The sequence below is a fragment of the Amphibalanus amphitrite genome, unplaced genomic scaffold (genome assembly GCF_019059575.1).
Source record: "Amphibalanus amphitrite isolate SeventyFive unplaced genomic scaffold, NRLGWU_Aamphi_draft 000589F_arrow, whole genome shotgun sequence".
Classification (NCBI taxonomy): Eukaryota; Metazoa; Arthropoda; class Thecostraca; order Balanomorpha; family Balanidae; genus Amphibalanus; species Amphibalanus amphitrite.
This window is the reverse complement of record NW_024882083.1, coordinates 374,552-401,865: the sequence shown is the minus strand read 5'-3', so window position 1 is coordinate 401,865 and position 27,314 is coordinate 374,552. Positions and strand designations below refer to the sequence as shown.

The 27,314-nt window shown below is 49.2% G+C and overlaps 1 protein-coding gene across 1 annotated transcript; it reads left to right on the top strand.

Annotated features, from left to right (window-relative positions):
• On the top strand, positions 1 to 16,166 carry LOC122394405 (eukaryotic translation initiation factor 3 subunit J-like). The gene is made up of 7 exons (XM_043391276.1): positions 1 to 627; positions 950 to 1,035; positions 12,610 to 12,714; positions 13,009 to 13,156; positions 14,392 to 14,562; positions 15,243 to 15,361; positions 15,699 to 16,166. The coding sequence occupies exons 1-7, from the start codon at positions 609 to 611 to the stop codon at positions 15,732 to 15,734; spliced, it is 684 nt and encodes a 227-aa protein (XP_043247211.1). The 5' UTR covers positions 1 to 608; the 3' UTR covers positions 15,735 to 16,166.
• The last annotated feature ends 11,148 nt before the right edge of the window (positions 16,167 to 27,314 follow it).

The following is a 27,314-nucleotide window of genomic DNA, read 5'->3' as shown; positions in this document are numbered from 1 at the left end:
GGCACTCATATTGCTGCTTGAAACAAATTGCTTTGACATTTTAGCGAGGAGTGATTTTAAGCGAAAGAAACTTGTTTCATCATGGATAAGAAAGATACAGAGTGATATTTCAAAGGCTATTTACTGAAAACCTGTTTCATATTTTCCTGAAATGTCGATAAATACAAGGTACTTGAAAATCCATTCAGACATCAATTTCTTCTCATCTCTATCAAGAATTCTAAGTTTTACTTTAAGCGACAATTTCTTTCTTGTTTAATCTTCATTTTTATGTGTTGTGATCCGTTTGATGATTTAAGATATTCTATAAAATAACGAGTAAGTTTTGAAACATACTGACTGCCATTTATGCTCTCTTTCTCGCTCTCTTCTCAATTACAAGCTCAATTACAAAAATGGCGCATTAATCATGCGGCGGCTAGTGTTATTTTCGCTCTCTCACACAGCACATGTGTGGTCGTATGTTAGTGGTGAAATACGTATATTGTATCGCATAAAATCGTTTGTTATCGGTAATTAGGCTAGTACCAGACAATTTCTAGCATTTACCACGCATTTACATATTATAAGTTGTGTTTTTTACGAAGCATCGGAAGCATTTAGTAGCGATGTCCGACGACGACTGGGGTGAGAGCTTTACCCATTCCATACTTAATTGTAGTTGGCATTAATGCTTCGATAGTGATAGCGATGTATTAATTAGCACTCGTGTAAATGATCCTTCAACCATGTATCATTGGCGGTTGGATGATGCACTATTTATATGACTTGGGATTGGGCATTGGCATGGTACTGCCCTGATGCACCTCGTGCCATATGTTCATGGCTCATGATCATGAATCATGATTCAAGATTATAGTAGGATGGCAGGTGTGCCTGATCCAAAATCAGTGCTGATTATAATTTAAATATTTTATGTGTTCCTCATGTTTTAATATTATATTTTCAGAGTCAGAAAACTTCAAGCCTCCAACTGCTCTGGGTACAACCACAGGAGACAAGTGGGAAGGCGAGGACGAAGAAGAGGATGCCCCTGTGAGTACACTTACTCAAATTACTACTTTTTGATCCCTTTGAGGCTCAGTTTTTCACTTCTTGAAAAATGTTGGTGTGATTTCAAACGGACTGCGCTTTTGGACCATTCCTGACCTGATGTGATCAGTGGTGCTGTGAGGTGCTGGCTTTACAGGTCACTTGATATGTTGAGTGGTATGCTGAGCTTAGTCAGGAACCAGCCTAGTTGCAAATGATTTCCTCCTTTTTCATCCTTTAAAAACTAAAGAAATTAACAAAAATAGAAAGAACACATCCTTCTAAGTGTGGTTTTTATTCAATATTGAGCCTAGGATATAAAGGGGCAATGTCACCCAGTTCCAAGACAATGGAGTATGGTGCTAGGTCCCATAGCCACCAGAGAACATGCTCATGGTTGGATCAAATGGGCACAAAATGACCTTGGTCAGCATGCCCTAAAGCGCCCCAATAAACAAATAAATGTTCATGGTTGGATCGTGCCATGAATGCTTGCATCTTAGTTGGGGATGCATAAGGAAAAAAACGAACTCAACTTCCTGAGCTGCTCAAGAAGTTGATCCCAGCACTAAAAAAAATTCAGCCCTGACATCAGAGGCGATCAAGAGCTTAATTATGTGAGGCAAGGTTTCTCATAGGCTTCCATGTTTTGGGGATTATGATCCGTACACGTTTTACAAAAACAAGCCTGAACACTTTCATGAGTGTCAGCCGTCAGGCAGCAAGGAAGTGCCTGAGGAAGAGCACAAATGCTGTAAATTGACCAACTTTTTTTTTTTTTGCTGTAGGCTATAATTTTTACAGATGCTCATGAAGATCGGCATTCTCATATCCACTGTTCTCATATCTGGTTCCAAAACGCACGCATAGAAATAATTTGGAATGCTTCACATGTTAAAGGGACCATCCCACCTTAACATTAGTTTTGAGTTGAGATAGCCAAGTTTGCGGCCAGGCTCAGAAACCACCATTTATCCTGGTCGCAACCCCCGCAGCTTTATGGTGTTCAAGAAATTTCTTCCCTTTACTTGCAGGGTGGGACCAGCTTAGTCCCTATCTCTTAACCATTAGCGGTTTTTTGATGACGTCAGCAGTCATTTCAACGCCCGCCATTCCTTGAACCCGAGTTTTGCTGACCTTGAGCTCCCTTTTTTATCAACGTGAGAAATCCGTCGTCGGCGCTGAGAAAGCCTATTGCTTTTCATATTAATTTGAATATTAGAAGATACCCACCACTGGAACTTGGACTGATATTATACCAAGGCCGAAGATGATCAAGCTGCCTGCTATATCTGGAGCTTGGTGTTCAGCTTCAACATGGAATAAAAAACAAAATATCAAAGCAAACTGGATATGGTACTGCAAGTTAAAGTCCAAAGAAATTTGAAGAGCTGACAATTGACATTAATTCTTTTCCTGCAAGGTTTCCATATGGAGATCACACCATGAAGAAATATTTTTGATGTTAACAGTTGAAAGGGGATTGATCTTCCAGCTTTGACGAAAGACGCTGCTGACTGTCTTTGGAAAAGGAAGTCGGCATGAGGTGCAATTGTGCTTGTGAAGTGGTTATAACTGGTCTTTTCACAGTATTAAATTAAATGTGCCATTGCAGCCAAGTGTGTTATTATGTAAGGTAAAATCAAAACTACAATGTTGGTTTTACGCGCATTGAGAAGGCTGGTAGGTAACACCTGCCTGTGCTCGTAAATCATGCTGCCAAAGTATTCTAAATTAATTTTATCATACACTTTTGTTGTCCAGAATGGTTGCACTATTGTTTGGTATCATATTATTCCATGTAAATATGGTAGTGTAAAGTCGGACCAACATGTTACCAGATTTGAAGCTGTTACATTACCTAAGTACCTGTTTTTTACTGGCGTGGTGAATGTCGCCTGGATTTTGTTTTGAGGTGCAGACCTAGTAACTCTGACTACATGGGTTTGAAGCTGTTATCTATTCTGTTTTTACTGGCCTGGTGAATGGCGACTGATGTTGTCCGTGGATGGCACTGAAACAAATTTTGAGTGTCATGTACACTGTACAGTGTTTTAATACAATGCTGATGGCTGCAAATTGTCTTGTTTAGAGTGGTGAAAGTTCAGGATATGCCAGCCACCATGGTGGGTCAGAGTTAATGTGTTGCAGTCAGTTCGGCTTCGGCAAGCACACGAATGGGCATACGCATCAAGACCTGCTCTGCCATACTTTCAGCCAATTTTACCTAGGTAAGTCTTTTCTTTTTTCTGCCAAAAGCTATGACATTGTGAATTTCAGTGCTGTGGCCTGTGTGTAGCTTTCAGGAAAGCAATTCTAAATAAAGCTCTGATAAAGTGCAAAATCAGCAATGCAGCCCTCTATTACATTTTCTACAACATCTTACTTGTTCCTTGCATGGAGAGAAAAATGCAATGTTATGAATTCGTTTATTCACATAATTTGACAAGCATGCAGTTACCTGCTACTATCACTGCACAAAACAGAGCAGAAAACACCAGTTGATCAAACACAACATAAACACAGTTGATCAACACAACCACAAGACACAACAGAAGTTTACAACACAGGGCTGCCGAACCTGCTTCCTCCCACCACAGTTGATGCCATTTCCTAGCCTGGCTTGATGTGAGCACTGAATAGCTGCTTTGTCTAATTACAGCTCACTACCATTCAACTTAAACTACTCTCTTTAAAGTAAGAGTGAGAGCGTTCAGTGTTCATAGCAGCTCGAGAGACGACAGACAACAAACATCTTGACAAACCAACCAGTATTTGATTTGGCTAATGATTTATGTGCTTGTTGTATCATGGCAAAACTACTTTAACAGCAATAATCCCTGTTTCATCTTGATCTTGCTTTTATTTCCATTTTAACTCAGATCTTGAAACAATCATCTGAAGTGATCAGGGGCGGATCCAGGAAAACTCCAAGGGGAGGGTCATGAATCGAAGTGGTGCCCCTACCTATACCCAAAATTAAAAACTTAACGGATTTCGTCCACTTCATTTTGGTGGTGCCCCCATTTTCAGTTTTTTTTCTTTTCATTTTTTATTTTTAGTCAGTATCTTAACTCTTAGCCACAACCACATTTACCAATTGTAAGCAAGTATATATGAATGTGCTATGTGTATACATATATGTTGTGGACGCTGAGTAGTGAGTACTTACCAGGAACGTTATCAGGTAAGCAAATCGTTGTCAGTCCGACGAACTTGACCCTGGCGTCTAAAGGGTCTGTCCTTGACACTTCAGGCTTGTCAGGGGCACCAAAGTCCTTCCAGGGACACCACAAACCTGTCAGGGGCACCTACGGCCTTGTAGGGGCGCCACAGGCCCGCCAGGGGCACCACAGGTCTAGCAAGTATACACGACAGGCCTGTCAGGGGCACAACGGGCCTGTTGGGCCCATGAGTACCCCTAGGGGCAGGGGCACCACAGTCCTTCCAGGGGCACCGCAGGCCTGTGAGGGGCACCAGCGGCCTAGCAGGGGCACCAGTCAACACAGGTCTGCCAGGGGCGCCACAGACCTGCCAGGGGCACCACAGACCTGCCAGGGGCACCAGAGGTCTGCCAGGGGCACTACCGGCCTCGCAGGGGCACCTTGGGCCTGTCAGGGGCACCACGGGCCTGCCGAGGGGCACTTCAGACTTTTCAGGGGCACCAGTCCTCTCCGGGCGCAGGGGTACCAGCGGTCTAGCAAGGGCACCAGAGGCCTGCCAGGGGCACCAGCGGCCTAGCAAGGGCACCAGAGGCCTGTCAGGGGCACCACAGGCCTAACAAGGGCACCACGGGCCTGTCAGGGGCACCTCAGGCTTGTCAGGGCCCAGGGACACCACAGTCCTTCCAAGGTCACCGCAACCCTGTCAGGGGCACCAGAGGCCTGCCAGGGGCACCACAGGCCTGGCAAGGGCACCACTGGCCTGTCAGGGGCACCTCAGGCTTGTCAGGGCCCAGGGGCACCACAGTCCTTCCAGGGGCATTACAAGCCTGTCAGGGGCACCAGAGGCCTAGCAAGGGCACCACAGGCCTGCCATGGACACCACAGGCCTGCCAGGGGCACCACCGGCCTTGCAGGGGCGCCTCAGGCCTGTCAGGGGCACCACGTGCCTGCCGGGGACACTTCAGGCTTGTCAGGGGCGTTACAGTCCTGTCAGGGCCCAGGGGCACCAGGCCCGTGGTGTCCCTGCTAGGCCTGTGGTGCCCCTGGCGGTCCTGTGGTGCCCCTGTCAGGACTGTGATACCCCTGATAGGCCGGTGGTGCCCCTGGCAGGTCTTTGGGCCCCCGGGCCTCAAGGGGAGGGGCCATGACCCATGTGACCCCCCCCTTGGATCCGCCCCTGGAAGTGATATCAGATACTGGCTTCTGTTTCTCTTGAAAGCAAGTTAAAACAACAATGATAAACGAAGGCAGGAGATGTGAGTTGTGGCAGTAGAGTTTTGATTCAACATATGTCAACCTATTGCTTGAGACCTCTGTGACAGACAAACAAATATTTATAGTTTTTTGATAGTTTGGATTCTTGGCTTGATTTAGCAGATCAGCTGTGAACCTTGACTTTGAAATCACATAAATGTCATGGTACCCGAACGAATCCCCGCATGACATTTCTTCGTAGCACAATTTTTCGTCCGCATTTCTTCGTCTACAAATCTTCGTCAGTGCATTTATTTGTCCCTCAATGCTTACTCTTGCGTATATTTGCGTTGAAGAAGAAATGCGAGCCGATTTTCATATACCCTGATGCGAGACAAAGTAATGCGATACGAATAAATGCCCTGACGAAGATTTGCAGACGAAGAATTGCGATACGAAGAAATGCCATAAGAAGAATTGTCCTGGAATCCTTTAATATATTGACCTTGATAAGATAAACGCATCATTCGCGCAATATTTGTCGCACTTTGATACCAAACTATTGCTTCCAAATGCCGACGTAAAGAAAACCTTTATGTGACGTCATAGAAGCAGCGGAGTTCCCAAAAAGTAAACAAAAATAAAAGTCTTATATCTCGAAAACGGGTGAATATTTTCCGGTAAAATTTGGTAGATGTTCATTTTCGCTCTTTGTGATTCACGCTACATCACTTTTATGCCAATTCATTAACTTTTTTGAAGGTGGGAGGGTCCCTTTAACCCTCGCATGTGTGCGGCGTTTGCCAGCTTCTAATGTGTAGGGGGGGGGGGGTCGGTTGGACCCCCCCCTTGCCGTTTGGCCCCTGATCGAGCTAGAGCTTCGCGGAAAAAACGAGCGCGTTGCCCGTGACGAGAGGAAGCCGATGATACCCAATTTTAAGGTCCTAGGTCATTGGTTGACCTTCCAGGTCAGGTCAATGACCCAAAGTCGGGAAAATCGGGACCTGTTAGAAAGTCGTAATGTGTGGCTGCTAGGGGGTTTTTTCGGGGTGCTGATCACGAATATCGTGTTATTTTTGATCACAGATGATGTCTTGAAGCATTTAGACCAGGTCGGGTCAGGTCAGGTCAGGTCAACCAATAGGCGTCGTGACGGGTATTCGTAATACGTGTCAACCGCCTCTGACAGCTTCGTAACATGTTACGAAGTCACCAAAACTACTTCGTAAATGTTCAAATGGTTGCTAAATTCGAATTCAGCTCCAAAAACTAGCCTAGAAACATGTAAAACTCGAAAAAGTGACCCGAGGTCACCCGAGGTCACCAAAGGTCATTGACCTGACCTGACCTTCAGGTGACCTTGACACACACGGGAGTAACATCAAATCACATGTTTGAACGTTTGAAACCACGAAAAGCTTGCAAACACGCGGCTAGTGCGAGCCGACATACGCGAAATCGCGATTCCGGCCAAACATAGTCTCGGAAAAGAGGTCACAGGTCAAAGATCATTTGGGTCAGGGTCATGAAATTTTCAGGGTAGGTGTAAAATTGATCAATGCGAGGGTACTGAAAGTTTCGTCGCGATCGGCCGCTTTTTACGCGAGTTATTCGCGAAAAACCATGGGGGGGGTCCATCCGACCCCCCCCCCCCTACACATGCGAGGGTTAAAATAAGGTGACGTTCGAGTTTCTCAGGTTCAGTTTTTGTTTTTGCTCGTTTTGCTCGCTAAAACGTGTGCTTTTTCGAAAAACATACTTGGAGCCAGAGTCCTTTTGAAAAAAAAAACGAACTATAGCATGAATATCATACTGCATGTCATTCGATTCGGCAGGTCTTTTTAGTTCCTTTGCGGCCATCCCGACCTGCTAGCGTAATCTGCTCAGGAGCTAGTAACAAAAAGTCAAATAGCCTTAGTGACGTCATATATATCGTCATGCAGGATCGACGTTGCAAAAGCTAGGCATCGGACTTTGCAAGGTCCGTGTGAGATATTGATTACTTGTGTTTTGGATTGTCTTAGATTATGTCCGGTGTAGCTGTTACATTCGGAACTTGAACATTTGGAATTCCGATTTTGCCTAATGTCCATTTCGGCATTTGTTGGCAGCAGGCTTTGGACAGCATTGGAATGTCACTTGCCACATCTTAGAATGTTCATAGAGTAATCGTGTATAACATTGATTGGCGAATAGAAAGCTCAGCTCTCGATATGACAAACACTCCTGATCTGGTAATACCTGGCTTAAAAGCAAATTGAGAATAGACAACAGTGTTGAGAGTAAATTATTGGAAGTTTTCGAACCTCTTTGGACAAATGGCTTGCTTGCGCATTTTTGGACGGACAGTCGACGAAAATATCGGACATTGGACGGACATACATTTTCTGAAACTGGCACCACTAGTCCGGTGCCCTAGGTAACAGCTTTCATATCCTCCACCCTTGACTTACGGTGAGGTCATGTGACCGGTCTGACCTCAGGTGACGTATATGAAAATCCGAGATATGGAAGCTGTGAGCCCTCGGTTGGGATACTACATCCTGTAGTTACATAAAAACTGCTACATTTGAGGACCATGAAGAGGTTCATTTATGAGGTCAGTGACCTGACTTGACCTAAAAATGCTGCTAGTGTTGCAAAGCGTGTTCTGGCGTGAAGTAGAGTTCAGCTGGGATGATTTCCATCGCTTCGTCGCCAACGCGTTCCGAGTGCCGAGCAGTCGCGTAGGTAAAACGGCCGTGTGTACTATCATCCTTTTTCTGTGTGCTTTTCTTAAATGTATTATTTTTCATTACATAAGCCTGATACAACGGCGCGACGACGCACAGACTTGAAGATACGTGACAGCAGTAGCTTACAAAAAAGCTACACTTTCCGTCTTTGTTTTGTTCGGTTATATCTATCCACACTGTTCAAATAATACAGTGCAAGCCACGGGAGCCAGCAATGTCACGAACGATGTGGCCGCCCCTGGTGAGGCCAGGTCTCCCTCTGGCGCCCCTGGTGAGCTCAGGGGGCAGGGGATACGGCGCGGCGCGGCCGGCACCCGCTCAGCGGCGCGTACCCGTACACCTGTCTGAGGAGCAGCGCCCTCAGCAGCGCGTAGCTGACGGCCAGCGCGTACAGGAGGGCGATCAGCGGGCCTCCGGGCGCGGCGCGGCCCGACAGCGCCACCACCAGCGCGGCCAGCAGCGGCAGCTGGGTGGCCGCCAGTGCCAACAGCAGGCGCGCGTGGCCGGCGCGCAGCCGGCGCGCCTCCTCGGCCGGCCGGCGCCGCAGCAGGGAGAGCCCGGCCAGCGGCACGGCCACACAGCAGAGCAGTGCCACCACCAGCGGCACGGGCCAGACGCGCGCCGGCCGGCCGCAGCCGCCGCCCGGCGCCGGCCCGGCCGCCGTGGACAGGTGCGCCCGGGTGGCGGGCGCCGTGCGCAGCTCCAGCTCCTGGTCAGTCTCCGCCGGCCCCTCTGTCGCCGGTGTCGTCTGCTCCAACACAGTGACGAACGGCGGTCGTGGCGTGGGCAGACTGGAGGCTGAGCTGGGAGGTCGGCTGGTGGTCCCGGAGGCTGCTGACGCTGGTTCTGGTGTCTGCGCCGGTGGTATTGCGGGCTGTTCAGTTGGTTCTCGATCTGCTGGAGAGCTGGCTCTTGTTGTCACTGATGGCTGGGTTTCGGTCGGCGCTGTGGAGGCTCCCGCTGTCACTGGCTGCTGGTCGACGGCCGATGCTGTGTTGGCCGGAGTCGGCGGCGATGTGCCTGTAGTCTCCGTCTCGGAGGGCGGCGGGCCCGCCGTCGGCCGTGGCTCTGTTGCTGGCTGATTGGACTCGACTGGCTCTGCTGTGGAAGTGGATACTGGCGACTGCTCTGTCCCGACATCGGCTGGCGGCGGGTTCTGATCGGATGGACCGGCCGTGCTGTCGGCTGGTGCGGTGACTGGTTGGGCTGTAACCACGTTCGACTGCTCCTCGGCTGTCTGTGTCCCACCTTGGTCACCAAACGGAGTCAGTGTCTGATCATCCATCTGTCCGGCTGTGGGACTCGGACTTGTTGCTCCCACCGTGTCACTTTCGGCTGTTTCCGCACCGCCCTGGCCGCCGGGCCGGTCCGAGCCGCCTCTGCCTCCCCCGATAGTGATCTCCCCCTCGTCTCTCCACTCTTCGCTCAGTCGCAGTGTCAGGGCGCGGCCGTCCGCGCTCGGCAGCAGTGTGACGGTGACGGCGAGCAGGCGGCGCCGGCGGCTGGCAGCCGTCAGTTGCCGCAGCCGCCGCAGCCAGCCGCCGACCGCAGCCGCGTCCTGCCGCTCCGAGGTCGACTCCAGTACGCCGGGGATCCGTAGAGTGACGCGCACCGGGCCGTCGGCGGCGACGCCGGTGTCGTCGGAAGGCGCCGGGTTGGTGTCGTCGAAGGGCGCCACGTCGGTACCGTCGAAGGGCGTACCGTCGGTACCGCCTCCGTCCGGATGTCTGCGGGGACGGTGTGTCCATCACCGGCGCCGGACTCGGCAGGCTGCTGTAGACGGTGGTCTCTGCGGGAGGAGTGATCGGGTGTGAGGGTTAGTGCATAGTGGATATTGTGCTAAGCACATGATGTCATTGTCATGTGTTCTGAGGATTGTTGATCATACGTCTCTTGCTCAAGCGTCAATATTAGTTATGTTGCAAGCATATTTTGTCCCAAATCAAGCTACTATTTCTTTGGAACCCATGGCCTGATTGAATTTCCATTTTATTTTATCAATTACATGGATTCAACATCGATGCCCCCTGGAATCCCAATTCTCTAGTTAGACTCACATCTCAGCACCTTTGCCCAGCTGTGAGGCTCCGCAACTGAAGCTACGAGAGAGGAGAATATCAATCCTCACCTGGCCGGAAGCCGGGCCCGCTGGCCTGGTATTCGGGTCGCTGTGGCCGGTCGGTATCGTCCTCTGTTGCTGTTGGCCGGTCGGCCAGACCGTCTGTCGCTGCCGGCTGCAGCTGCGGCCTGTCGTCTGCACCAGTCTGTGTCGGCGGACTGTCTCCCGGGCTCGGCCGCTGCGGTCGCCCTGGTGCGATCAGCGGCGGTCGTGCCGGCACCGGACCCGTCCCTCCCGGCCTGCTGGGGAACAGCGGTCCGCTGGGCCGCCAGCCAGTGTCTGGGAAATGCACGAACCCGCCAGCACTGCTCGGTGTCACCGGTCTGAACGCTGCCGCCGCCGGGGTCAGCGCAGACGGCGGCTGCTGGCCCCGGAACCGGCGCACGGCGTCCAGTACGAGCCGCAGCGACTGGCGCACCACGGCCTGGTTGGGCACCGTGCCCTGCTGACCGTGCAGCGCAGAGATGTTCCTGCCGTACTTGTACAGCAGGTGGATGAAGTAGACGTCCCGCAGCACCTCTGACGGGTCGAGTGGCGGGCTCTCCTCAGGCGGGGCGCGGGCTCGCAGCAGTCGGGCGCCGACAGCCGGGGCTGGCTCGCCGGCGGGCAGAAACCCCAGCCGAGACAGGGCGCCGCTCCGTGGATGGGACCACGTGCCTGCGAGAGAAAGGTTCAGCCAGACGCCGGCAGCTCCTGTCTGTGGGTGGAGTTGGAGTCCGTCTAGTGTCGCGTTACCGAAGGTCCCGTCGAACGCTCGGGACTGGGAGCCCCCGGTGCCGTCCGCGCCGGCCCGGCTCTGGTCGCTCTGCACGTCCGTCGGCCACCGGCTCATTCGGTCGTTGATGCGTGGAGGTCTCTTCTGGCGGATCAGCGCGGCTGCCCGCGGCTCAGACTCGCTGTTAGAGAGGATCTCCACAGCCAACTCTGGCTCACCTGCCTGATCACCGCCATTGGGTAGTGTAGGCTTAGAAACCGCCACAGGAGGCTGCCCTTCCGGTACATCTGGCTCAGGACCCTGTGTCCTCGCAGGGTTACGGAAATCTGCGGTGTTCCAGGTGCCACTCCAGATTCCTCTGATGCTCTCGTCGTCTCCTGCACTACCGCTGGGGTGCTGGTCACTCGAGGAGTGGCTGTTTCTTCAGCTGCCTCCAGTATCTCATCTGTTTGCTCCGTCGCTGGGATAACCTCTGCTGTGCCCGGAGACTGGGGCGTCGCTGTGACGCCGGGTGTCGGTGAGGTCGGCTGTGGGGCTCCAGCTGCCGGGGTTGGCGTTCCCGGCGGGTCGGCGGTGGGCGGAGGAGGGACGCTCGGTGGCACCTCCGTCCCCGCGGCCGGCGCCGTGCCCCAGTCGTCGGTCACGAACACTACACTGGTGGAGAGACCGGCAGCGATCACGACTGTCACCACCACGGTGGCCGCGGCGAGCCGGCGCGCCGCGCGCGCTCCGGCCGCCTCCTCGGCCGGCGGGTCGGCTGCCTTCTCGGGCCATCGGCGAGCAATGAGCACGGCTCCGAGCAGCGAGACGGCCGCCGCCGGGACGGGCAGCAGCGCAGCGCCGGCCACCAGCAGCGCGGCCGGCGGCGGGCCTGCTCCGCCGGCCACGGCCGCCACCACCAGGCCGGCGCCGGCCGACTCGAGCAGGCAGGAGGCGGCCGCCGGCGCCGCCAGCGCCGAGCGCCGCAGCCGCGCGGCCGTCCACAGGTTGAGCAGCAGGGCGGCGCCGGCGGCGGCCGCCGTCACCGCCGCCGAGGAGGTGTCCAGCGGCAGCGCCAGACACGCCATCGTCACTCCGCAGTCTGCTGTGACCGAGTGAGCGTCCCCCGCCGACCCGCCGCCGCCGACCGGCCGCCGGAGAGAGTATGCGGGCCGCCCGCATCGCTCCCCAGTGACGCCGCCGGGAACCCTGACCCAGTCACACCCGCGGGCGGCTAAAACGAGGCCATAGCTGCCCAGTTGGCGCAGAGTTCTGGGCCGTGGCCGGTGTGTGGGTGGAATTAGATGAGCTGACGATTGGACAACTTAAACTACAGAATTTCTTTTGCGTCTGGACTCACTCTGGAGGCAATGATTGGCGCCGCAGTGAAAAATGAACAGCAACTTATTTCTCCTGACCGCGTTTCTGGATCACTCGTCCCATTGCCTCTTTTTCACCTGGTTTTTACTCATCATCGTGATTGCTGTTAAACTGCTTTGACTTTATGACCAAAGACTGTAAATATTGCTATGTTTATGGCTATATATTGTGATGTTCTGCTGTGTTCACCAGAGTCTTCATTTCTTCAAGCATCCATGTTCTCCCGTCTCCCCCACGCAGTGTGTCCGTCCGTGCACCTCTGACCGGTCCACTCTCCGCTGCCCCATACAGGATGACTGGGAGGCTGAAGATGACGAGGATAAGCCAGCAGTTCCCGTTGTCGAGGCGCCCGTCAAAAAGAAGAAGTCACTCGCCGAACGGATAGCAGAGAAAGAGGTCAGTCATGCCGAAAGGTGCATCGTCTCCATGGTTTGTTGAGACATTAGAATAAGTGTCGTTTATTGTTGTTTGCTATATCTTGCTGTACTCTTCACTGACGGAAATTCACTGACGAAAAGCCGATGTGACCCTCTCTTTACATGAGGCTGGAGACGTGACCTCGTAGTGAACCCTTAAGCCATGTTTTCTTTCCACAGCCGTGTTCCGTGTCTGTTCAGTGACCTCGTGCCTGAACCGTGAGCCGTGTCCGTGCCGTGGGCGTGACCAGTGACCTGTGCCGTGCCCTGGCAGGCCAAACGGCGCGAGGAGCTGGAGCGGCGGCGTCAGGAGGAGGAGGAGGCTCAGAGGAACCTCTCGCCCGAGGAGCAGCTGGCGGCCAAGGCGCGCGCGCTCAAAATGCAGGAGGACGCCGACCTCGAGGTGGCCATGGAGACCTTCGGTAGGTGGCGCGCGCCGCGGCGGCGGGAGCCTGACACTCAAGTTCGTCTGGTGACCGCTAGTGGGCTAACGTCAAATGTATCGTGTGGTAATATCTGGAAAATTTAGCAGGTGGACCATTGCCGTTCCTTCAGCCGTATAGCTTTAATTTGAATTATTTGAATGGCAGCTGTACGTGGCCCAGTGGTGGCCGCTTTTAGCTCTGTGGGAGCTCAAAAAGGACGCTCATAATACACCGAGATATTGGTCATTCACATGGAGGTTTTCAGGCCAAATATCCGCCTATTGTCAATTGCCCTTCCTTGAAACGGCGGCAAGGGAGAGAACGGTGGTGTACTTCGAATGTGTACAGGGTGATTTTTTTTACTTGTTAAAAAGTAATGAGGTCTAGTGGGGTTAAAATGCAAATATATCTTGCAAAATTATATGCCAGGATGACGAGCATTCTGGGACATTTTGATTTTATGCAGACACGATGCGAAGAAACGTCCATCGTGTATTTTACTTGTGCTTGAAGTTACCCCCTCTCTCACCGACACGACTCAGCCCGCCTGAGCACGTGTTGAACAGCACCAGGGACTCTCATACTCATTAGGCGGACTGAAAAGGCTCCTATCGCCCATTTTCAGCTCTGCCAGATATTTCCAATGTTTTCTTGTTATATCTGCCATAGCTGGGTCCAAAAACTAGAAGTCTAGGGGGGGCAGGTGGAGGATTTTGATACTGGCGGCCCTGATGGTGTCTGACTCGCTGTTTTTCTTTCTCCCTGAAGACTGATTCTTCAAAAGCTGCTCATACGCCAGATGGACCGTTTGAAGGTTATTTATGACTACAAGCTTGTTCATGCGTTATTTAACGTCTTTCTGAGGCATCTCCTTGATCATCGTATGCTTCGAACTGCCTCAATGCTTCAGAATCATCGTTTTGTGTCGTTCCTTACTGAACGGCGGTGGACCATGCGTGCCCGATTGGTGGGACATTTTCAGGCTCCATTGGGGCCGAGGCCGTCGGTCAAAAGGGACAAATGATGGCACCATACAAAATGTCCCAGATTTATCTATCACGTGCATTGCTTTTTTGCACGCGATTTTTCGATTTAGGGACCACCATTGACGTTAACTTTTTAACAGTTAAAAAAAATCACCCTGTATATCCCTGGACCGTGACATCTTAGGCTCAGAGCTACCGTTGCTCTCATGTCTGACCGACGCTGCCCGCCCGCTGCACGCCCGCCAGGTGTGAGTAAGGACGACATGCCTTCCTCGTCGCCGCTGGACGCGCGGCCCACCAACAAAGAGGAGTTCGACTCGTACCGGTCCGCGCTGGTCGAGAAGCTGCGCTCGCTCGAGTCGTCGCCCTGCTACGCCGGCTTCCTGGAGGACCTGGTCCGGGACCTCTGCTGGAACAGTGAGTTTTACTGAGTTTGGAGAGAGGGACCTCTGCTGGAACGGTGAGCTTTTATTGCTCGGTTTGGAGAGAGAGAGTGGCCTCTGCTGGAATATTGAGTCGCTGGTGCTGAGTTCTGGTGGGACGGGGACGGGCGCTGAGTCAGTGAGATGCTGAGGCAGGGTTGGGAGGGAGAGGAACCTCTGCTTGAATATTGAGTTGTTAATGCTTGAATGCTTGATTTGGATAGATAGGGTCGGGTGACAGTGAGTTGTTGTGGGCCTGGGTTGGGAAGGAGCGCTGAGACAGTGCAAGCTGTTGTGGAGAATGGACCTGGTAGGAGAATGATACACCCATCCTGTCCGGCGCAGTTGGAATAGTTACGCCCTTACTGACGAGAATTCTTAGGCGACAGTTGAGAATGTGCTGTGCAAGCAAATGTTGTGTAGTTAGAGAATTGTGTCATAAAGTTGACAATAATTGTCATCATTGTAATACTTGACCTTTGCACGACATAATTTATTCTACATACAACTAAGGTTGCAAATAGTGCTCAACGTCAGAACCAATTGCTGTAGAATTTTGGCTAGTATTAAAGTCTTATTATTTATGTTGCGTGTACCCAGTTATGTCTGTTGTCTCACCAGTTATCTCTGATGAGCGTTTCGTTGTTAGCTGACTGTGGGTATGCCTACTTTCAGTGGACTCTGATGAGGTGAAGAAGGTTAGTACCGCCCTCAACGCCCTCTACAACGACAAGGTCAAAAGCAAACAGGGCAAGAGTAAAAAGAGCAAGAAGGGAGCGTCACTCAAGGTGGAGGTAAGTTCTACGACTTTCATGGCTGGGAGTGCTGAGGGTGGGTACATTGTGAGTGTAAAAATAGGCGGAAAAGCATTGGTGCATTCACGAGTTATTTGGCATGTGGAACGATTCACCTCCACACAATTTTGCTGTATAAACATACATATCAGTCCATCGAGGGATGCCAGCGGACTGGCCATTGATTGGTTCGATACAACATTAAACTCGAGATTTTGGACGGCGTTTGAGGCCAGAGTTGACTGTTGCTCGACGCTCACATTGCGCCGGTACCCTCTCGGCCGACTACGGTACTTTTAACTCCGTAAATCGCTAACAGATGGCTCTGTCCTTCCAGAAATCGGCGTACGATGACTTCGAAGATTTCATATAGGTCTTATAGTTGAGCGGACGCTGGCCGAGTTGTGTTTGGCCGGACTAATTTAAATATGCTACATAGTGTGGTAAATTGATCACTGAACTGAGGCGGCTGTGTGGTGATGGGCCCTTGGCTGCCGGCCGCGGGCCCGGCCTGCCTGCCCCTGCCTGCCTGTCTGCCGCTGCTCCGTGGACCGTGAGCGGTCGGACGATCCGCATATCGCTGAGATCAAGCTTCAGTCTCGCCTTCCGCTTAGTGCAGCCGCCGGCCGCCCCCGGCGGTCGGCCCGACCAGCCGCGGCGGGCGGCTGACGCGCCTCGAAAACCGACCCCGCTGGATTCATGTAACGACGTCAACGCTCGATTTGTACCGAAGATGCCGCTTATCAGATGGTTACGGGAGATTTTTAATGTTTTCTTTTCCAATAAACTGGAAATGGGCACGTGAGGCGTTTTGTTTTGTGGAAAAGTGGTGTTTTTGGCTAGGTCCAATCAGTGGGAAAACGCGTTTTTTTATCGAATATCACAAAATGATAAATGGTCGCTTGACGGGCAAGTCAGCAAGCGACATGAAATATTATGTTGTAGGTACACCATTTAGTGGTGAATATTGAATTTTTACCGTGAACGTCAAATGATCGATGTTCAGATTAATGTAGACCCCATTTTTCTGATGAGGAGCTGTGATAAGAATTACTTTTAAAGGGACCCTGACTAGAGATGTCAATCGGATACCGAATTTTTGGTATACCGATACCAAACCGATACCAACTTGGTAGTTGGTATTTCAATCCTAATGTGTTTGGTATGTTGTTGGTATTATGAACCCCCACTAATGTATAAGAGGCTAAGAAATCGGTAAGAAGTTGGTATTAATTTCCCTCATGCTCCCAAGTTGGTTTGGTTTCGGTATTTCTCCACGGTTTTGGTTGGTATTTGGTTTGGTATCGGTATTCCGATTTTCCGTAACTGACATCACTAGGACCCTCCCACCTTCAAAAAGTTAATGAATTGGCATAAAAGTGATGTCGCTCGATTCAGAAAGAGCAAAAACGAATATCTACCAAATTTCACTAATAGCTATTCACCGGTTGTCAAGATAACCGGTGTCAAGATTACACGTCAAGAACGCAAAGATTGCACTTTAACTTTTGTTTACTTTTTGGGATCTCCGCTGTTCCTGTGACGTCATTTGGAAGCAATAATTTGGCGGTCTACCGCCTAAAAGTGCAGCAGGTGTTGCACGCAAAACAGCATATAGGTACCACCGCTTTTTACCAATAGTCTTAGCATTTGATTTAAAAATCGTTAGATTTGCACTGACGTCACATTCTAAAGGGGCATTCAAATGCATTAGCCCCTCTGAATCCAAAATGCTGCAACTTTGAAATGAAATATTTTCGATTTAAGGCATTTATCGATGTTAAGAGTGCTCAAACCGGTAATTGCAAGCCAGGGACCCCAATTTGGCTATCTCGACTCAAAACTGCTATCAAAACTAAGGGGGTGACATTGCCACTTTAAAGGGACCCTCCCACCTTAACATTAGTTTTGAGTTGAGATAGCCAAGTTTGCGGCCAGGCTCAGAAACCACCATTTATCCTGGTCGCAACCCCCGCAGCTTTATGGTGTTCAAGAAATTTCTTCCCTTTACTTGCAGGGTGGGACCAGCGTGGTCCCTATCTCTTAACCATTACGGGAATCTGATGACGTCATCAGGCTTTCGAACGTCCGTTAAATGTTTGACTAAAACGTTTTGTAGCACGCGGTGGTATATGCTGCTTTGCGCGCAACAAATGCCGCACTTTCAAATAAAGTCGCTAGGAACAGCGGAGATCCCAAAAAGTAAACAAAAGTAAAAGTCTAATATCTTGAAAACCGGTGAATATTTTTCGATGAAATTTGGTAGATATTCGTTTTTGCTCTTTCTGAACCGAGCGACATCACTTTCATGCCAATTCATTAACTTTTTTGAAGGTGGGAGGGTCCCTTTAACTGTTTGCAGGGGCGACTTGGCAACTGGTAACTCTAGGGATTGTTGCATAGGTGGCACTATTCTAATGCTCTATTGAATAAAACTAAGCGCATCGCTGTTTCCCAGCGAATATTTTGATAAACTAGAACGATTACTTACACTGCCGCTTTTGTTCTCCTTTGTTAGAGGACTTGCTCCCTGAGGACTTGTCTGTCCATCGTCCCGTTCCGCCCTGCCCCTCGCTCCCAGTCCGACCTTCGCTGTAACACAACGTCGCCCTCCGCCAGTCACGCCGCTATTCCGACACTGTTTTACATACGTTTTTAAACACGGTGGGCGTGAAATCGTCCCCATTGAGGTCGGCCGTGCGCTGTGGCCCCCGCGGAGCCATTGGCTGTCACTGACGCGTGCTCCCTGACCCTGGGTGCCCCGCGGCCCGCGGGGGGGGGCAGAGGTCACGCTTGGGTGACCCCCAAAGGCGGCGGCGCGGCGGCCCGCGTGGTAACATGCAATGTCTGGTAGGTCGGGGGTTTGTGTCCGAACTATGTTGAGGGGTGATATCACGACCGGCCGGTGGTGACCCGGCGCTGTGACCCGGTCGGCGAGGTAACGGCTCTCCCTAGCCAGTCGTGCTCAGCACTAAAAGGTAGAAACTGACCGGAATCGAACACGGAACTGGGCCGGTGAAACGCCGCGTCCAGTCATGCAGTCACTGAAGGCTGCTGTCTAAATGATAGAAGTATATTATTTTAAAGTACCGTGCAGATCTTCTGAAAGTGTATGTACATATCGAGCACGATGATTTTAAGGTCCCCTAAGCACATGAAAATTACAGTCATCAACCCTTGCCCCATAAGAGGCGCCTTGGGGCTGTGCCTGTCGCAGGGAAGGGGACGTTCCAGTAATCCAAACCGCTCAAGGATATCATCTGATGGTCAAAATTCCAGCATGGTTGGTTAAATCCTGTTCAGTAGGTAACGAGCTAGTCTGCATTCAGGTCATTAGTGATTGAGCGGGACAGGTCAATCACAAAATGCTTCCTGTGCTGGAAATGTTTGAATGACTAGGTATATTGGTATATTGGTATATTAGGTATATTGAATGACTAGGCAAAGCCGCAAATGAACTACCTAAGACTAACGAGGTGACGTGGTCTTGATCAAGATTACTTCACTTATAGTCCTGATGCCTTCAAATGTCCTCTGAAGCTGCAGTTGTAACTAGCCATGGATAAAGGAGGTCAACCAAGGCCCTGACTTCGGGAAAGTGCTTCCAACATCAGCAAGTTTCGAGGCTGCCGTCCCCATTGGCAATCATGGAGAACACTTTATACTTAGCACATGTGTCTGTCTCTGTCTATCTGTCTCTTTCTGTCTGTCTGTCTCTGTCTCTCTGCCTAACTGTCTGTCTGTCACGTTCTCAGCTACCGGAGCGGTGATAATGACCGCCCTGCTCTCTCTCCTGTAGCTCCCGTCTCTGCCGCCACCGATGGCATCTCATGTTTTCCATTACAGGCGGCCGGCAAATGACAGGGCGACGCCATTATCGCCCGGCCGGCCTCTGTATTTCGCCGCAATTTGGCCGCCGTTTAATTCGGCCGCCTTTTTGCTTTTAAACTGTTATCTTCGTCATTGTTGTACGCGCTGTGAACGGCCGGCTGGCTGGTCGGAATCAGTCCGGCGGCGCGGACGAATTTAATTGACACACCGTCTCACCTCTGCCGGGAAAGAAGAATGCCTGATCAACTCTATTATGGCCCCATTAGCCGGTCGGCCGGCTATGAGAGCTAATTACGCCGCCGCCCGCCGCGGCCGGCGCCGAGACCAGATGCCGGCACAGCGCGGGCCCGCAGCACGAGCCGTCAGATGGCCGCGCGGCGAGCTGCACACTTTTCACACGAGCCGCCGCCAAATGGAGGACGGCGGCAGCTGTTGTTTCGAAAGTTTCAAAGGTTTAGCGTCGACTAACACAATTTGTGCCGACTGGGGAGCGCGGCCGTCAGAACTCGCGGGCTCGGCGCTCCCGGGAGCGGCGGCTGAGAGGCTGCTATTGTCGGAATGCCGAGCAGGCCGTAATGGCCACAACTTTGCACCGTCCACACTGCCTGGGCCGAGCGCTGCCAGTCAGAATTGGTTGATGGTGCTCTCAAACTCCATGGACGGCCTTTTGCAGTCAAATGTAGCGTGAGGAAACACTGCAAGCAAACGGAGCAGGGCTCCGACGTTGCGAGGTTATAACCGGCAGTCAGTAGAGAATGGTTTAGAACTTCAGATGAATCCATCTTGCTCACCTTCACAGTTCACACCTTGGCAAAATAAAAATGAATAACAAGCAAATTAGGCTTTCAGTTATGAAGCGGCCTCGGCGCAAGCTCGTCAGTTAACACTGATGTCAGTATCACACACTTTTCAAAAGCCAAAGTTGCTCGTCAACAAAATAAATGTTGCTTTTTAGACATAGGGCTGACAAGTGATCAAGGCATATGGTCAAGTATCGTTAGTCATGAGCTGTGAATCAAAAGCCCTTTTACGCTCTTTGAGCGCCAATGTGAACAGGACATAGTAACGTTGGTCATCAGAGGTCAAAGTCATTTCCTTGATAAGAAACGCTACCAAAAATCACATTTCAATTTTCAAATGTGTCTCGGTCGCTTTGACACAACATATTGTTTTGACAACATATTTTCGGAGGGCTCAGCAGTTTCTGTTTGGCTGTGAATTGAATAAGCATTTCAGCAGCTGTGGCTTATTTTTCCGACTACGCTTAGTAACGTGATGTGGCCAAACAAGTGTTCATCACGCCAATTTCCGTATCACCAAACTTGCAAGTTGCAAAATATACCTAAATAACTTTTGTTAGAATGAATAATAAAGAAGTTGTTAGAATGAATGAATTTATGAATTATTGAATGAACTTAAATTGAATGAATTTTATTTATTTATTTATGAATGAATGAATGAATGAAATGAGTTGTTAGAATGTTCGGTCGTAACGTCACATAAGCGTGGGAACCATGGGTGCAAGGGTGCAGCTGCACCCACAATATTTCTCCAGTGGGTGCAGACAATGTATTCTGCACCCACAATAATCTGAACCAAAATTTTCTCATCAACACTATACTTTCCATGCAGCACGGCAAATTCAGGATATGTTGCCCACTATCCATCTTTCGAAGCATTTGCTTTTGTGATGGTCTTCAAAACTTAAATTTGTGCTGAAGAAAAAAGGAAATGGAGCATGTGATTGAACACATACCGAGCCGATGACCCACTGTCAAAATTTTTAGCCCGATATCTTCGAAAATGGCTAAGTTGGCCGCTTTCACTTTTTGCGGTAGGGGCGTTCCACGACAAATCGACAAATAAAAAATTAAATTTGCACCCTCATATTTTATTCTTCGTTGAAAACTGGTGTAAGGGGTTGTGATGGGCGGGGAAGCCAGCTGTGGAAAGGATTTTTTTTCTTCGATCAACGGTTTCCGAGATATAGCCTCGGGCAATTCCTGGAGTTCGCGCTGCAGTCCTATGTTTGGCGGCCTATAACTCAGAAACTATTGTTTTTTTACGATAAAACTTTATATGGTTCAACTCACAATCAACCAACAAACATTTTGGCTATCTCGGATTTTCAATTTTTGAAAATTTTGATCACGTGACCTTTTGTCCTATTTTTCGAAGAGTAACCTTGATATTTTCCCCACTGAAAGTTGCAATTTTGTCTGATGACGATTAAAGCCTTATCGATTGTCATTCATATGCGATAATAAAAAAGTGGTTATCGCCCTGCGTTGACCTCAGGTCAGGTCATTTTTATGACCTGTCCATTATTACGAGCGGAAGCGACAGCGAGATCTCGAGAATAAAGCAAGATAGCGACAAGCGGTAAACGGTGAAGGGTACAAACGGATAAGGTCTATAATTTTTACTGAGGTCATTTTCAGGTCAGGTCAAAGATGACGTCACAGAAGCTAAAAGAAAGTCAAAATAGCGGCACTATACATATATATGAAGTTTTTCTCGAATAACTTTCAAGGTATCCCAGCTAGGAACAAACTAATAGCACCATCGTCATCTTCTCGTCGATCCGCATCGAAACATATGTATGTTGACCTCGAAAGGTTGAAAGGTCAAAAGTTAACCTTAGATCACGTGACCTACGGTCAACTTTCGACCTTTCGACCTTTTGAGGTCAAAATACATATGTTTCGATGCGGATCGACGAGAGGATCACGATGGTGCTATTAGTTTGTTCCTAGCTGGGATACCTTGAAAGTTATTCGAGAAAAACTTCATATATATGTATAGTGCCGCTATTTTGACTTCCTTTTAGCTCCTGTGACGTCATCTTTGACCTGACCTGAAAATGACCTTAGTAAAAATTATAGACCTTATCCGTGTGTACCCTTTACCGTTTACCGCTTGTCGCTATCTTGCTTTATTCTCGAGATCTCGCTGTCGCTCCCGCTCGTAATAATGGACAGGTCATAAAAATGACCTGACCTGAGGTCAACGCAGGGCGATAACCACTTTTTTTATTATCGCATATGAATGACACTTGATAAGGCTTTAATCGTCATCAGACAAAATTGCAACTTTCAGTGGGGAAAATATCAAGGTCACTCTTCGAAAAATAGGACAAAAGGTCACGAGATCAAAATTTTCAAAAATTGAAAATCCGAGATAGCCAAAATGTTTGTTGGTTGATTGTGAGTTGAACCATATGGAGTTTTTATCGTAAAAAACCAATAGTTTCTGAGTTATAGGCCGCCAAACATAGGGCTGCAGCGCGAACTCCAAGAATTGCCCGAGGCTATATCTCGGAAACCGTTGATCGAAGAAAAAAAATCCTTGCCACAGCTGGCTTCCCCGCCCATCACAACCCCTTAGACCAATTTTAAGCAAAAAATAAAATATGAGGGTGCAGGGCACTTGCCGATTTGTCGTGGAACGCCCCGGTAGTCAATATTGACAATACCTATTAACCCTCGCATGTGTGCGGCGTTTTCCAGCTTCTAATGTGTAGGGGGGGGGGGGCTGAGCTGATCGAGCTAGAGCTTCGCGGAAAAAAAACTAGGGTGTTGCCCGTGACGAGAGGAAGCCGACGATACCCAATTTTAAGGTCCTAGGTCATTGATTGACCTTCCAGGTCAATGTTCCAAAAGTCGGAATATCGGGACCTGATAGAACTACGTAAAGTGAAGCTGTTATCGGGTTTTTCGGGGTGCTGATCACGAATATCATGTTAATTTTGATCACAGATGATTTCTTCATGCATTTAGGCCAGATCGGGTCAGGTCAGGTCAGGTCAACCATTGGGCGTCCTACCGGCTATCCATAGTAGGTGTCAACTACCACTGACGGCGTCGTAGCATGTTACGAAGGCACTAAAAGTACTTCGTAAACGTTCGAATGGATGCTAAATTCGAAATCAGCCCGAAAAAAACTACCTTAGAAACATGTAATACTCGAAAAAGTGAACCGAGGTCATCAAAGGTCAATGACCTGACCTGACCTTCAGGTGACCTTCACACACACCGTGATGCATGCGACGAACATCATTTCACGTGTTTGGACGCCTACAATCACAAAAAGACTGGAAACGCGCGGATAATGTGAGCTGGCATACGCCAAATCGCGATTCCGGCCGAACATTGTCTCGAGAATCAGGTCACAGGTCAAAGGTCTTTTGAGTCAGGGTCATGAAATTTTCAGAGTAGGTGTAAAACTGATCAACTCGGGGGTGCTTAAAGTTTCGTCGCGATCGGCCGCTTTTTGCGCGAGTTATTTGCGAAAAACCATGGGGGGCTCATCTGAACCCCCTACACATGCGAGGGAATCAATGCCTCCAAATGCACTTATCGGTCGGTACCTTTTCGACATTACACTATGAGGTGGCAAAAGATGAAAATTTTGGGAACTAGACTCGAACCAGACCCGGCTGGACATTTCTGGAACCAGTCGGACCCGGTCTTAGTTGGAACCGGAACCAGTTGCTTTTGTGAAACGGGTTTAGGCTAACTTTTCGTTAGCCTAAACCCGATTTTCAATTTATTTTAATTTACCCTAACTTTTTGGATAGCATAAATTAAAACTAGTGTATTTTGATAGGAACAGCCCAGATCCGAGTTTATACTAACTTTGGAGCATGTTAGCCTAAACCAGATTTACCCTAACCTGGCCAATTAAACGATTCTGCTAGTTCATATTTTATCCACCAGAGTTTGCTTCGTACTCAAAGGCCTTCCTCGTCCAGTAAAAGATCTGGCAGCGATGTGCTACGTCGATTTGGAAGCACGACTGAGATACAATTTCGGCGCAGCTGTTTGCACGCCGGAATATCTTTGAGCGTTATTGTTGTTGCACGTGCAGTTTCAAGGATGGTGGTCGTTGTGTGCCAGTCTGCAAAACGTGGCAGGGTTCGACGAGATCTCGTCGGGGCAGACACAGTTGGGCGGGGGCAGATATCGGGGCAGCTTTTGAGAAATCGGGGCAGAGTTCGGCAATTCCGGGGCAGACCGTTTGCAGTCGGGGCGGACCGGGGCGGGGTGCACGCTACCGGTGGAAAATAATAAAGAAGCAGAGCATTGTTGAAACGCGCTAGAAAAAGTGAGCTGCGCCACAAACGTCGCTGAAGCGCAGAAATTGTCATTTGTAACTGTTACCATATTCGAGTTTTCCCTTCATCGGGGCTATGAATGTTTTACGCGCCGTGTTTCGTATTAGCAACCAAGGAAAGGCGCTACCCGGAGATACTCCTTTCTAGCCTCACCAAACCAAATCAAACCAAACCGAACCAGACCAAACCTGACCTAATCGAACACTAAATGTGCTGTATAGCCCTCACGATGATTGCCGTCCCCGTCCGGCCAAATGATATCCTCATTTCCACTTAGAAACGAACGCGTGCTAAAACGCGTAACTGACCGGCTGCGAACCCGCGACCTACAGATGAGACGAGCGTACTCTGCACACTTAAAATTAAGCCACCAATTAGCTGATCATCACCGAGACGAGGTGTAATATCAGTTTTTCAATGATGCATTGGGGTATTGTCCGAGAAGCGCCTCTCTTTGGTTGCAAAAACGAAATGCGCCCCTCGCTGCCGATTGATTCGACGTTGCCATGGCAACATGAGGCAGTTTTGCACCCCAACTGCGTCATCACCACGTTTTAACCGGAACACTAGCCGCTCTATATAATATAACCTTGACCAATGATCAGATCCTTTCGTTTAAAAATTGTTCGAGTCTCATTACCGCGACAGACTAAAATTTGCGCGGGTGATGTATTGATATGAAGTTTTTATGCTATATATAGTACATTTAGGGCATAATCTAACCTGCCCCAATTAGATGCCCCATGTGGGGCAGAAATTCGACTGCCCGGGAGGCTAACTGCCCCATTTGGGGCAGGATTCCGGCTGCCCCAAACACCTCGTCGAGCTGGCTGCCACGTTTTGCAGACTGGGTTGTGTGCCTACAACAGGTAAGCTAAATATTGTTCTCCCTAATATATGATAGATCAGGTTAAGTAAACAGCCAGAAGAACTCCACCCACCCATATTGTTGTCACTTGTCTCCTTGTTTTGTTTTGTTTTAACACCTACCTTCTTGCAAAAATTGCCTGTAGGTAGCTTGTGCCTGCCATGACATGACTAGAGTCCATACCGGTATCCCTTTTTGCTTTATCTTGGCGGCTGTATAGTTGTGTGAAGATGGTGGATACTAGGCTCATGTGCTGTTAATGGTTACATCACATTTCATTTTGAATTGATGGAGCAGGGCATCCTTACAATTGTAAAACTAACCATACTTTGTTGGAAGCCGTTCTGTTAGGTTGTGCATCAGTTGGGTAAAGGACGAGGCTCAAATCCAAATATTGATTGACCAATGAAAGGTTGGAGTGGGCAGGGCCATGACCATGTAACGAAAAAATGGACGTGATTTTGTGCATCCTAGCTTTCAAGTGAAAAATAAGACATTAGCAAGTTGTGATTCACACAAGGCCTGTACTCACTCAGCGCACAATTAACTGGCGGTCCTATTGAAGTAAGTTGTGACTCAAGGCCAACCGACGTTTGACTGCAATTGCTGATCGAAAGAAGCGTGCCAGAAAAAGTGAGTAATTAAGAGATGGTAAATAGTTATTTGTATTAATTTGTTTACAATATTGTCAATTATAGCAAAATTAATTATTATTCAATAGTTACTATTTTGTATTTATTGTTTTAAAAATAAATTTCTAAAGTTTTTCATAGTGCCGATCCATTTATGGAATGGCCAGCTGATTGTCTGGCAAAGTGGACGCCCAGAACCTGCAAAAAATATCGTCATTTTCGGGTGAATGTGCGTACTTTCGTCAAGTATTACTCGTTAACTATCATTCCTTTGGTAAATGGAAGCTTTTTCTCTTCAGTGGGTGTACTCAATACCGCAAGTATTGTCCCGTTACACTGAATGCACCCCGTCATAGGGCATAAATGCAGCCCCCGTCATAGCGGGGGCTGCATTTATGCCCATATATGGTCATAGGTACAAGATCCATTTATTGATCGATCAATGTTTTTATTTCTGCTTCATAGTTTCCCCAATTGGCATGCTTCTTGTAAAACACTGATTGGCAGTGCTGCTAGCAGGTGGCAAAGAAAAATGATGAAGCTAACCACACACACAAAAAATACAGCCAAAATAATGACTGTTTTTTATGCAAAGCATGCTAAAAGGCAATCAGGAAATTGATTTTTTATGGAGGCAATCTGGTGTCAAAATCAAACTATTGATTCCACACACATTAGTTTGTGTTTTGTTTTTGATAGTTTGGCTATTAACAAAATTGCATAGGCATAGGAACAAGAGGGGCCAGGTGGGCAAGTGCCCACCTACTTTTTGAGGTGGGGGGGGCCGGGGGCTACAGGGCCTCCTGTAAGGGATTTTCACGGGGGGGGGGGGGGGGCAGAGGCTCAAGGAGCCAAACCTAGGGTTCCCTCAAAGCCTGTTTTCTCATCGGATTTAGGCCACTTATTTTTAGTCATAGCCCTGACACAATGATCTTTTCTTAACTAAGAAAAATAAAAATAGTAGCCTATCTTATCCATGCTTTGATATTTATTTGTAACCCTTTCACATTGCCCGACCAGGTGGTTACAAAAATGAAATACAAAGGAAATACAAACCTCCCAATTTTAACCCTCGCCCGCACATGGGGGGGGGGGTGGTTGCCACCCCCCCCAGGTAGTCTTTCTGCTCTGCACTCAACCTTTTTAGAGCTAGAAGGCTGATTTTTCGTATAGCTGCTCCTCTATCCGTTCTTGATGTCCACTGAAAATTTCAAGGATCTGTGATTTTTGGTTTCGGAGATATGACCTTGTTTTTCAGGTCATGTCATGACCCAAATGGACAATTCTCAACATCTTGCGTTGGCTATGGGCCTTGTGAGCTTTTGACACCTTGATTTCGGCTTTTTTGCCAGTCTTACCTCCCACCTATCATGGAACATGTTGTTCGACGATGTACAGGTGTCAAGGTCAGGGTCAAGGTCAACCTAGGTCATCTAAGATAATTGCGTTTTAGGCAAGCTGAATTTACTTTTTGTGAAGTTTTTTTGACTGCATTTTTGGTAAAAG

What these genes read in the sequence shown, in the direction of transcription:
- LOC122394405 (XM_043391276.1), top strand. An exon ending in ACGAAGAAGAGGATGCCCCT is followed by an intron (nt 1,036 to 12,609) that starts GTGAGTACACTT and finishes TGCCCCATACAG; the next exon opens with GATGACTGGGAGGCTGAAGA. An exon ending in GGTGGCCATGGAGACCTTCG is followed by an intron (nt 13,157 to 14,391) that starts GTAGGTGGCGCG and finishes CACGCCCGCCAG; the next exon opens with GTGTGAGTAAGGACGACATG.